Source organism: Sphaeroforma arctica (assembly GCF_001186125.1).
Source record: "Sphaeroforma arctica JP610 unplaced genomic scaffold supercont1.217, whole genome shotgun sequence".
Lineage (NCBI taxonomy): Eukaryota > Ichthyosporea > Ichthyophonida > Sphaeroforma > Sphaeroforma arctica.
Genome location: NW_014040341.1, coordinates 96703 through 109934, shown reverse-complemented (window position 1 = coordinate 109934; position 13232 = coordinate 96703). Strand labels below are relative to the sequence as shown.

At 39.6% G+C, this 13232-nt stretch overlaps 3 protein-coding genes across 3 annotated transcripts in view; 2 read left to right on the top strand and 1 right to left on the bottom strand.

The window, feature by feature from the left end:
• SARC_04039 (ADP-ribosylation factor-like protein 8B-A) overlaps positions 1-3193 on the top strand; it is a 4066-nt gene extending 873 nt beyond the window's left edge. The window contains exons 2-5 of the mRNA XM_014302161.1: positions 630-784; positions 1235-1326; positions 1779-1854; positions 2402-3193. Of these exons, the coding sequence (XP_014157636.1) occupies positions 630-784; positions 1235-1326; positions 1779-1854; positions 2402-2522 (444 nt within the window). The 3' untranslated portion in view covers positions 2523-3193. The remainder of the gene's footprint in view (positions 1-629; positions 785-1234; positions 1327-1778; positions 1855-2401) is intronic.
• A 5868-nt stretch (positions 3194-9061) lies between these two features.
• SARC_04038 (hypothetical protein) lies at positions 9062-11000 on the top strand. The gene has a single exon (XM_014302160.1). The coding sequence runs from the start codon at positions 9312-9314 to the stop codon at positions 10131-10133; it is 822 nt and encodes a 273-aa protein (XP_014157635.1). The 5' UTR covers positions 9062-9311; the 3' UTR covers positions 10134-11000.
• A 1475-nt stretch (positions 11001-12475) lies between these two features.
• The window catches only part of SARC_04037 (hypothetical protein), a gene marked incomplete at both ends in the record, with an annotated part of 918 nt that continues 161 nt past the window's right edge, over positions 12476-13232 (bottom strand). Inside the window, 2 exons of the mRNA XM_014302159.1 lie at positions 12476-12896; positions 13092-13232. The exon at positions 13092-13232 is cut by the window's right edge and continues 161 nt beyond it. Coding sequence (XP_014157634.1) covers positions 12476-12896; positions 13092-13232 — 562 coding nt within the window. The remainder of the gene's footprint in view (positions 12897-13091) is intronic.

Here is a 13232-nt window from a genome sequence, read left to right as displayed (position 1 = left end):
ATATACATGTATGTATGTATGTATGTATGTATGTATGTATGTGTATATGTATATATATATGTGTGTGTGTGTTTGTGTGTGTTTCTATTATGTGCGTGTGTGTGTGTGTTTGTGAATTTGTGCGTGCGTGTGTATATATTATATATATATAAATGTGTGTGTGTGTGTCTGTATCTGTATCTGTGCTTTTGTGTCTCTTGTGTGTGTTATATGCTTGTAGTTCCTTTTGCTAGTCGTATTGTATGAACTACTGCATGACCATTGTTTTTGAATTATATCCTGTACCTTCATATGACCTGGAATTTTGTATTGAAGTGTCCCGTTCTACGGAAAGTTTTTATTATTGCAATTTTCATTATCAGCTCAGTTATAAAATTTGTTCTAATTTTCATACGTTCTTATTTCCACACGAAGGTGTGAATCATATGCTCGTGGAATGTTTTTTTCATGCCCATTGGTCCCAGATACAATCGGTACATTGACGCACGTTCTTAATATTGTATTATATACGAATGACTCACATGTATGTGGGTATTCTCACGTGACACGTCAATGTATGGGCAAAATCTACCTTGGCATACTCGGGTACTCCATTTTAACTGTCAAAATCCTTTTTGGAATGCACACAGTCTGGACAATACACAGAGGATATGCTTCCGACAGTTGGATTTAATATGAGGAAAGTCACAAAAGGAAACGTTACGATAAAACTGTGGGATATCGGGGGTCAGCCTCGATTCAGATCAATGTGGGAGCGATACTGCAGAGGCGTCAACGCGATTGTGTATGTGCCCGAGGAACAAAACCCCGCGGTTACAACTTGTAGTGGTCACTTTTAATTCATGTGTATGCATTATCTTTTAGTTTGAATGTGTATACGTATGGGTGTGCGTGTGTGTGTGTTTGCTTCGTAACCATCCATTGCATTATGTTTGCCTCAATCGCACGCCCAGATATTGCTGAGTTTGAAATCCACAGCTTAGTAACGACAGTATTATGTTTATAGAGTTGTTTACAGACAGGGTTCATTGCTGTCAGCATTCAAGACTTTTTAAAGTGCGTCTCAGAAGGTCAAGTAGAAACACGCAATGCTGTATTATACTTTGATCTGGGTGCCTTCATTGACCAGATTTGGATGTGCCAGCTATTGAATTCATTCTCTTTTATATCTACAAGCTTACAAATGATCTCAGTCTCGTTTGCTTGCCGCTTCGTCTACTCTCCCTCTCCACAGATATATGGTGGACGCTGCCGAGAAAGACTCAGAAAAGGTGAACCAATCGAAGACCGTTTTGTTACAACTACTCGAGAAGCCCGCATTACAAGGTATCCGCATGAATGCAAAACCCCCAGATGTAAATGTAAAGCATTTGCGGTTAAGTAACGTGGGTGTCGAGCATCGGTTTCTTTGCTGTTGTGTGTGTGCGTATGTAGGTAGATGTGTGTGCACATACATGGTAAGCTTCTTTGCGTGTGTCTCTATATAGGTGTATGTTTCTGGTCTGGTGTGGGTGCGGTCTGCATTTTCCTGTGTGTGCTTTAGCTTGCACGTCAGCGTATGCTTAAGCGTGGGTGAGATACATTTGCTCGAATATCGCTAGGTTGATAAAAGAACAATAGTGAGTTACTGCATCTCTCCGGTGCTCTGGTATATTCCACAGACAGAAAAGCGTTGCCGGAGACATTCCTCCGTTGCAGATTTCTATATCCGCTCCCACACATCTTTCGTTGAGATTTTGAACCTCTATGCCTTGTCTCCCGCCCCACACACACCCCAGGTATCCCGGTATTGATTCTGGGCAATAAAAATGATCTTCCCGGGGCCATGTCCGTGGATGACATCATCAATTCCTGGTATGTATCCAGGGAGTGTGCATTCGAGTTTCATAATCGAATGCAAGTGTCGCTTCAATTTATGTTGAGAGTCTGTTAAGTGTGTGTTAGCAAGGGTTTCTTATACTGGTGAACGTTTTGCACAACAAATATTGCACTCTGATAACGAGCTCTTCGTTCTCCTGTCTGTTCTCAGGAATGTGCACCGCCATGGGATTTTATTGGGCTTTTCTATGCTGCCTGCATCATTATAAAATTGAGATTATTATGTGGTACAATGACATTAGTTGTGCCTGTGAGCTGTCTCCTGTATATCATAGTTGGTGGTTTCGCATAAGGGTTGTGTTAGACCGTAAGTATCATCTACACCCCTGGAAATATATGTGTGTGCGCCTACTTAGTAGTTCGATGTTCTATTTATACTTGATTGAAAGCATTATTAACCTTTCCCATACAACTATCTGCGCTTTATTGCGAATGAGTGTGTTGGTGGATCATTGAAATTGGCCTTGTTCTCGTACGGAGTTTTTGACCCGTTTATGTTTTATTTTATCATTATTTTTAATAGGGATCTCAAGTCAGTCACAAGCCGAGAGGTGTGCTGCTATTCCATCTCGTGTAAGAATCAAAACAATATCGACATCACCCTTCAATGGCTCATCAAACACTCCGGCAAAGCCGCCCAATAAACAAACAAAGATAAGATAAATCCATCAAAAGCATGCGGTTTGGCAGTAATCTTATCAAGTGACTCTGACAAAATAGATGCCGTCCGGTAAACACCTGCTATCCCAAAACAGTGGATGGACTCGGTTGTACGGGGGTTTTATGTACATGTCTGTGTATTCCCTTTTGGCATGCACACTATGGGAGTCACCGATGTGCACCGAAGAACTTAGGTACTCTAGATACCAGTGAACTGTTTTTGAGGATACTGTTGTGATTTGAACAGTCTAGTCTCGACTCGATGCGATGCTATGCCATTGGCAAACACAAAACCAGACGCAAATGAGAGGAACCATACGTACGTAGATGCAATGCTTCAGTGCTGTCTGATTCCTATAAGCGACCACTCACGAAGTGGCGTGTCACGTCTACCGTATTATTGGACAAATTATCGACAATCCTAAACAAGTGGACGCTTTTGAGCAGGTTTCAAATGGCCATATAGCTATGTATGTGTTGTCTATGTAGCTAGGTATCTACAATGCACTCAGAGAGTATATTTGTGAGTATTCTGAGAGTTCTGAGGTCCAAAGCCTGTATAGTTATGATATAACTGAGCTTAGCTATTAAATTATTTCAACAAACCCGAAAAGCTTAACAGGCACACGTTTCCTAAATCGCACTTGAAATAAGGAGCAGTCACTGGGTACATCTCCGCTCGCATAGAGTTCAGTACATAATGCCAACTATCTGGTTTGTAGATACGGAGTTTCTGTTACACAGCAGAGCTATGGATCATCGTGGGCGATTCCTTGCAATGCCTCTAGGACAGGATACTGTGTGCCGGTTGGCATATCAGCGATAGAAATGAAATACATCATTCTAGAAGATAAAAATTCTGGCACATGTTTTCTCGCGAAAATGATATAATTGAATCAGCGTTAAGCGTTCGCAGAGACTACTCGAGTGAAATCTTTTATTTGAAATTTACAAGGCTAAAATTATTTTGTAAACTGAATAAAATCGACATCAGAAAACACGAAGACTATTTCCACTCCCGAACGATACCTAATAGAGTTGAAAGAAGAAAATATAAAGAGATTGTTTAGAGAAATTAAAACATAATTATTGTGAACGCAAGGTCTTATTTGGTCTCAGGATACTGAATATTTCCTCAACGACTGTCAGAAATTAAAACAAAGCTTGTAAAAACATCAAGGACCAAGAACTTGCACAAAATCCACATAACTACTCACCTTATTCAGAAACTTGTTATCAGCATGTCAAATTCCCTATTGCAGAGCTGTAGATAGAATAGAATAGATTGTGTTGGCAACTTTCAAGCGTACAAGTCCAAAATAAAATCCTCGGATTCGTTCATAAACTGGTGATGTCTCCATCCCAGAAAAAGATGTTCCTCGACATGGAATTTTCCGTGTCCCTATCTAGTTTTAAATCACTAACGAAGCATGCGAATCGCTCGAAATATGACAATAGTGTAGAAGATCCATAATTACCTATTTAAAAAATGCTCTGACGAACACAGAGGAATTCCTGATATCCCTGAAAATTTTTCTGGGCGCTTCATGTCGGAGGTGACACAGGATAATGCAGGAAGCTCACTCCTTCAACACCTCACGATCCGTTGGATATATAATTGTTACCTATATACTCTAAAGACTAGACATACATCATCCATACATACAAGACATAAAAAACACGCTACGCAGATAATCTATACGAAACAAGACAACAGCATAACGGACAAAGTAGAATAAAAGGTCACAAAGGTCCACTGGCTCCCGTTCGGCGATCTGTAAGATTCGTAAGAAACGTGCTGAATGAGGGAACAATTACGAACGATAAAAATATAATCCAACAATTATGAGATCGTACAAAGTGTTCATTCGCTGAAGATGTCTCCATCCCAGAATAAGACTTTCCTCTACAAGAAATTTTCAGTTGTCCCTATCTATTGTTTAATCACTATCACTCTTTGACCTCGGAAGCACGTCTAGCAAGTGCAGAAGTTCAAAATTGAACCATACCTTTGCTACAACGGGCTATACAGGTCTATAGACCTTCCCATCCAAACCTAAAGAATCTGCGAAACAGGCAATGAGAAGAACAGAGTTTTATGAGCCCATTTTATAAACTCGACTATGATTATTTGAAAGTATAAAGGTTATCCATCGTTGACTAATAGTTGCCGCAGCGAGGAAGGTGATATACCAGTTACGGCCGACACAATCCCCTCAGTTACCGTCGTAGTTAATAATCTTCATTTGGAACAAACATAAAAGAAAGAACCACCTCGAAACGTATACACCACTTACCATTGAGATAGCATTTTGATTGCGAACTGAATTATCTGTTTCAACTATTAATATATATATATATATATATTGACACAGCTTGCAAAGTGCAAAAGAACAGCATGACAATGTTCAACTCGGGATTGTGAACTACTGAATCACTGTCCACGCGGTTTTTAGACTTTCAAATAAATATTTTATTTTATTTTCATTTTAGGTTCCTAGGTTTTTTAAAAGTAGGTAGATATGTCAATTTCGAAGGCGATGCCGCTATGGTATTTACAGAACATCTTTTTAACATATGTACATACTTGTAAATAGTTTGTTTTTTTTACCTGCTCTGCTGGCGAAGGACTGTGTTTAAGGCTGTAAACTGGAGTGAGTACAGACCACTGCCAGGGTAGAGTCTGTTGAGTGTCGTGTTATTATTTTAAATTTATTGGTGGGGGTAGACTGGAAAAGTGGACCTGTGGGTCACCGAGAGTCCGAGACTATATTTGTCTATTTAGGCCCAGTCTTAACGGGTTCGGATTTTGCGTTCGGATTTTACGTTCGGATTTCTACACCAATAGGTATAAGGTAATTTTAAAATTTCATGAAAAAGCCAAAAAAAAAAAAATTCCGAACGAGGTCAATTTTTCGAGGGCAAAAATACCCCACGAGAAGTTTTACGTTCGGATCGGATTACGGGATTTAGAAAATTCTCTACGTAAACTCGCTTTTGCGGTTAATATACGTACTGGAAACTAGGAAATGTGTTCAACTTCACAAGCTTTGTGATTGGCCAGTAATAAAGTCGTGAATGTAATTACTGTGATCAATATTCGAAGTGCTGTTTGTCACTGGTTCGTGACGTACTGCAATGTGACATCGAACACTCGTTCAGTGATATGCATTCGCAATCCGGTTCTTCCAGATCATTGATATTCTCCATACTGTCCAAGACGTATGACTGTTTATACTAACACACTTCACTATATTGTATAAATATATTTAAAATGATATAAATTTGCATAATACATGTGTATTCTGTATTGCTTTTTCTCAGATCCATAATAATGATTATCCAATTAGTGCTCTCTTGACTTTATGAGTCATATAGCTTGAAAATATTGAAATAGTACGTAAACAAATTGCACTCAATACAGCGAAGTAGTCCAAAAATTAACATTGGACACTGCTTTGAGGCAGGAGCGACCAAAAACTTTCCGAACGCAAAATCCGAACGCAAAATCCGAACCCGTTAAGACTGGGCCTTAATGGATAGTGATGACTCGAGTATATGCTGATGAGTGGACAGACACAGACTCACACAGCCACACTTTCACAGCCTCAGGCCCTCAGGCCCTCAGCCCTCAGCCCTCAAAGGCTCAAGGCTCAAGCCCACTCAAGTCCTCAACAGGTTGGACTCTGATTTAAGAAGCGCTATAAATAGACCACTCAAGTTTTGTGTACACACTGTGACTGACTGCAGTCTGCAGGTCTGCGCTCTGCAGCCAGCACACTGAAGGCTCTGCAGCAGTGCAGCCTGCAGGCTGCAGCCCTGCACTCTGCGGTCTGCACTGTCAGTAGGCTCACAGTCTCACTGTGTCACGCTGTAAATATTTTTTTAAAAATAAAAAAACAGCACACACATAATTTTCAACATATGTAAATTCTACATGAACAGATTGTGCATAACTGCATAAACTTTGGTGTTTTTTATCTCACAGCTACGTACCACACGCAAGTCCGATCAACCTACGAACAGGTCAAAATCAGCCCTATAAGTCAATAGATCTATGCAGCATACATTATTGGAAGTAGGGGCTATTTTGGTGTTATATGGGCTTTGTCAGGCATACATTGAGTTATAAGATTTGGTGTAAGATCAGCAGGCTTCCAACCATCATAGAGTTTACAACCAACGCAAAGTGCTCGTATCTATCAATAGTGTTAATGAGCATACACGATCTACAGGCGAAAATATCTGCAATTCTTACGATGACCTTATAGATCCCGAACTTACCGTATATATATATATTTGTATGTATGAATGTATGTGTGTATGTATATGTATATTCATGTACATATAAATATGTATGTATATATATGTATATGTATGTTGTATGTATTTACGTATTATATATTTATATTTATGTATATATGTATATATGCTTATACATATATATATGTGTGTGTGTGTATGTGTGTGATTTTCGTATATATATATATAGACATAAATATATATTTATATACATATATATGTATATGTATGTATGTATATNTATTATATATATATGTATATGTATATTTATACATATATATACATTATATATATACATAAACAATGTATATTTATATTATATATATATATATATATATATATGTATATGTATATATATGAGTGTGTGTGCGTGTGTGTGTATGATATATATATATATATAGAAAGCGGTGCTGAGGCGTATTCTCTTGTACACCTCGTAGAAAAAATATGTAGTACAAGGCATATTCCCTGCGCACTTTCATTACCAGCCCACTCCTTGCGTCTAATTTAAAAGGCTATGATTTCACGCGTGAATCGTTACAAAACTAATTACTATGCATAGCCTTGAGCCCTTGAGTCATATAAAATACAACTATGTATCAGTTCCAAAATCAGTTAAAAATTGCCACTTTTTGTGAAGAAGTGCTAAAATAAATAGATCTTTTGGCAATTACCAATTTACCAGGTCAATAGTTCCTGACCCAGAGAGAGCTACTAGAGAAGAAGAAAATGCCACAACGGACTGTCCGTAACCAGGTTGAATATTTTAGTGGAAATATCTAAAAGACTAAAAACCCCCAAGCTATTTTGTTTTAAATAAAAATAGTTAAAAACACAAAAATATTGAGCTAAATAGGTACTGTGAGAGTGTGAGACTGAGCCTGAGGTCTGAGAGACTGAGACTGTGAGTCTCTGAGACTCTCTTGTTGGGAGGCGCCGGCCTATGAGAATCGAGAATTCAAGACTGATATGACAATCCGAATCGTCATTCGTGTTTTCAAAGTCGCTATAAATAGAAGACGTTAAACTGTTAAAGTTGCAGTCCTTGAATCTTGATGGCTGATACAGTGACCCTCAGGCTACAGGACCACACACTCCTACAGAGTACAGAACTACTGACCAGTATGTAAATATGTCGATTTTTTTTTAATATTTATATTTATATATTACTATTTTTTTAGAACAAAAGAAAACCAAATCGTGAGTATATTTATGATATATACTCGTTTTATTTTACTCATTTCTTCATAAAAATAGAGAAAATATCATGATTCAATCATTTGATAGTAATTATCATGTTATATATTTAGAACAGTAAAAATATATTTCTGATTTTATATGATCAAGTGGATTCATCGTGGTTCTAACATTGTGTGATTTGTGTCTTGTGACTCCTGTCGCCTGTGGGCTCACTGGGCTGTGATGACTGATGAGTCCTGTCAACAGAGTGTAGTCTATGCAACTACTCTCTCTAGCTAGTCTCTAGTTCTCTACTACTCTAGTAGTAGAGTGTAGTCTATGTCTCTGTAGTTTGTGAGACTGACTGACTGTGACTGTCATTGCGCCGAAATTTATTAAAACAAACTTTTTTTTTCTGTAAAAATGCATAGAATACCATAGAAGGTGTATTTACAGAGACTGTAGACTGCAGAGAGAATGGAAAATTTGTTCTGTTCTATTACACATCACCAATCAGTGAAATCACGTATATGTTGTAATGGTTGTATAATTACATATGTATTTATTGGGTGCTTAATTTGTTTTTAGAGGGGGGGGGAATTGTATCCTTAAAAGAGTGGAGACTGGACATGGACTCTGTACTCTGGAGCCTGGACCGTCCTGTTGTGGAGCCTGTGTGGTGGTCTGGTGGATTGATATAAGAACCTCAAAGTCCTGGGAGTGGGCTTTGAGCCTATGAAACAGGGTGTGAGTTTTGACACAGTGACTCAACTTGTGCGACGGAGCACTGAGAGTCTGAGACTGATGAATTGAGACTTCTGAGACTACTAAATAGTATTTATTTTTTTCTTCAAATAAATAGCAGCCCGCGGGCCCAAGGCCATTCCAGGCCAGGCTCCAGCTTCACATAAATACCGCCTCTCTGTAGGCTGCGGGCCTGGCCACTGGCCTGTGGTCTCTCGTGGATTTCTGGGCGTAATTTGGTAGTGGAAGAAGACGACATCTGAATTGCATCTCTCGCGGAACTCCGAAATGATAAATAATAAGATGTGGTATGTTCTATTTTTTCTTCATAGAAAGGCTTGATTCCGATACAAACCTGTTTATGTATTCCTTAATTCTATGACTTTTTTTAGCACAGTATAGTCCTTCTGGAGTTTGGTTGTTGAGGACTTGTCGCGAGATGATACCGTCCTGCTGATAATTTTAAATTTGCATATTATTAGTGCATATTAGAGACAGTTGTAAAAGGATATGCGTAGCCAACTGTGTATATTTATCGTTCATCCAATATGAAAGAAAAAAGGAAGGGACATACTACTTCACTTAACAAAGACACGAATAGCACCATCAAAGGCAAAGACTCCAAAGTGGATGCCCTTAAAAGAATGGGTAGGGTTGACGACTCGAATGTACAGCTGTTCAAGACGCCAGATATATCGTTGCTAAATGCCATGCCGAGGTCAGTCGGTAACAACAGCAAACTATCGACTAGTGCCATACATATGACCAACAGTATGAATAACACCCAATTGGGCAATAGTCTGAAGATCCCCAGATCTGGATTTGGCAAGACCTCTAGTAATAGTATCATAGAAAGCATCATCCCCTTGGACACAAAGGATGCGGAGCGCAGTGATAGTATGGCACACACAACGTCGCTGCCACTTTCCCACTTTCTTGAATTAGATGGTATGCTCGACGACACAGAGATGGATGGGAACGACAGTTCGCTCGATTGTTTAGACGATATAGACATACTGTGTGGGCTGGATTCATTCGAACCACGTACAGGAACTAAGCATGTAGCACCAGATGCTAGGGCAACAGGCTTTGGAAAGGCAACGCGAAGGAGGTCGCTGGAGAAAAGCGGACGCTTAAGAGCTCGACAATGCAAGATCGGCAACTGGGCTAGTGCTGAAAGTGGTAGGAAAGAGAAGTACTTTTCACTACCACGCACACAAGGACCTAATGGTGTCAAGTTACAGATTGAGAACCACGCTGGTTCGAAAACGAGTCGCTTTCTCGTGGAAGATGTAAAGATAGCCGATAAGAACGACGAGGATAAGAATGTCACATTTACGAAAGGTGGATTTATCGAGTCGTTGGATTGAACTCTGTGTACCATATTCTGGCTATATACTATATAATTATATACTCTGCTCTAAGTGGAATCTATAATCGAGCGCTTGAGAGAACTATGAGACTGCAGAAAAATTGCAAAGGGTCAAAACAATACTGTTTTTTCTGTGCTACGTCGCGCAATAGTTTGACAGTACCCTCTTACAAAATAATTACACTTCTATTGCACAAGTATATTTTTCACACTTGTGTATAAGTGAGAAATCATACACAATACCAGGTCATCGCCTTCTCTGGAGAGTGACCAATATAGCCTGCCGGATAGGGTATAAATATCAGTAAGAAAGCCACCTAGCTTGACTCCCCACCTCTGCGCTCACGCGTGGCCGCCTCGTAACTTCAATCCGAGGTTTCACCGCTATTCGCTTTGGAAACCCTGAGATATAACTAGAGCTGTGCACTCTTGTAGGGGCAACGCTTGTCGTGGTTAGGCAGGTTGGAAATATGTCCGGTGTGAAACAACAGAAATTAAGTAGACCAACAGTGGGCAGACCTGAAATATTTACTCACGTGTGTTTGACCAGTTGAGCACGGAGAAAGTGTACCTTGACTCAATCAGCTTATGGGTCACGACGTGTAGCGCTTGCAAATTCAGCCGGAGTTGGTGAATTTGCGAGCATTACGACGTCACATCACAGTATTCTAGTACTAACGAAGTTGCAATGACAAGCTGCTGCAACTCTACACAAATACATACCCATAAATATATGCAAAGTGTGTAGGTGTAAATATATATACAAGAAGCGAACATAATTATATGTTAAAATTTCAGACTTTGAATATATTGAATAGTGTTCCACAGAATTTATATATGTGCCTTCAATACTGATATATATGGATATAGATATATATATTTAATGTATATGTATACGCATATGTATATGTATATGTATATATATATATATATATATAATTATATATATATATATATATATACATATATATATATATATATGTATGTAGTATGTATATGTGTGTGTATATGATATGTGTGTGTGTGTGTGTATATATATATATATAAATTATCTTTATGTGTGTTTGTTTGTGTTTGAGTGTGTGTGCGTGTGTGTAAACGTGCGTTTGTGTTCGCGTGCGTGTATACGTGTATCTATTTATAGATGATTCAAAAAGGAACCTCTGTCGATTTACACGTTGTCCGCATGAACGCTTGTCAAGATGGAGTTATGGACAGTAAATTAAAAGATGTATGGTTCATTAACAGCAGTCAACACATATATGAACATTGTTTTGCAAACGAAGCTGTCACAATGAGTATTGTCGTGTTCAAAATTCTCTATAAACGGTTACAAGCCGACAACTACATTTTATTTCCTTTACAAAAGTCTTCAATATAATACTACACACATTTTGCGTGTCTCCCAATTTTCAAGCGTATATCTAACCACCTTGCGTCAGCTTTGGCATCATACTACAATTATTCTTCCCCTTACCACAATCTACATATATCTTCTTCCCCTTACCACAATCTACATATATCATCCACCACACAGATACTCTCACGGTCCCTAATATCCAATGACGATTTTACTCTTCTATAGGTTTGGCCTTCAGTGAGCCTTGTTTACAGACCCAGATCATGACGAGTACGTTCAGACCGCTTTCTACTCCAACGCTGGTCGTGTTCAAAGCAGAGTCGGTGCGACTTTCTTCTGCTCATATAGAGCTGCAACTAGATAGCAACACACATGTGTACCATTTTTGTAAATCTGGTACCCAAGATTCCGCCTCGCACATCCCCGCACCTACCTACAGACACAGATGAATATTTCTACGGTACGCCGGTAGGGCCTGGACCACTTATGAATGAAACTTCCCGATGATACTTCCGCGTATTTCTCTTGGATGATGAGGCGTATTGCTTGAGCTAAACCCCTGCATAACCCCTTAGGCCCTGACAGCTGCGCTCACACAAACCAAGGCCCTCCTAAATAGCAACCTAAATTTTACACTAAGAACGCAGTCATTAAGGCACTTCTTCTCATGTGCACTTGATCGTACATGCCTTCGTTGAAAAGGCAGTAGCTCGACCGAGCCCGGTGGCCAAAGGTCATCTCTATAGGTATTCTTGATAATTCCCTCGCTAATCCTGCAGACAACCTATACTTAACAAGTATGGAAACAATCACTAATCCATGCGTGAGAACAACACTATATATGTACATATATGTATATATATATATGTGTGTGTGTGAGTGTGCGTGTGTGTGTGTGTGTGTGTATAATATAATATAATATAATATAATATATATATATATATAATATATAATAAAATACGTGATTAAACTCATGAATATCACAGAAAGCTAGACTGTGTGGTGCGCAGCTTGGATCCAAACCGAGCCACTTGTCGCCTCAGCACCTCATCGGTATCGCAGTGCGTACGCCTCGCATTCGCATTTGTATTGTTCCCATAGTCGTCACCCCAAACCCCGTTACTGACATGACCCCGGCCTAATGCATCACCTACCATAGCCGGTTGGTGTTTCTGCAGCCATCTGATCTGGCTAGGTGTGTAGCTGTTATCACTATTAAACACCCACTCGTTATACAGGTCTCTGTCGCTCATGGCTACTGTATCTGGCTCAGCTCTACATAGCAGTGTAGCGTATTCGTCTGTCGATATACTATGCCTTACAGGTATAGCTAGTGACTGTGATTGTAGTTGTGGTTGCGGTTGTGTCCGTGTGATGCGACGTGCAGCCTTAGCAAGCACCCTGCGAGAATGATCTGATCCAGTCAGATGCGTCTCCCTATTCATGTCTACTTTTACGTGTGATTCCATGCATGGGTGTGTGTACACATGTGTATTTGTACAATGTGAAAGGTCGTGTGTGCGATAGCCTTGATGATGTGTGTGTGAGTGTGCACATGAATGTGCGGGTGCGTTGTTGTGCAATTCAATTGCATACATGGAGCTTTCACAGCGCACACGAGAGCCCCCACACGTCCTGAAATCCAACTGCGCGTGTGTGTTACTATAACTGTTACTATCATCGTACGCATCGCACACAGCCCCGCTATCTCGCCTGCTGGAGGTCCCGTCTAATCCG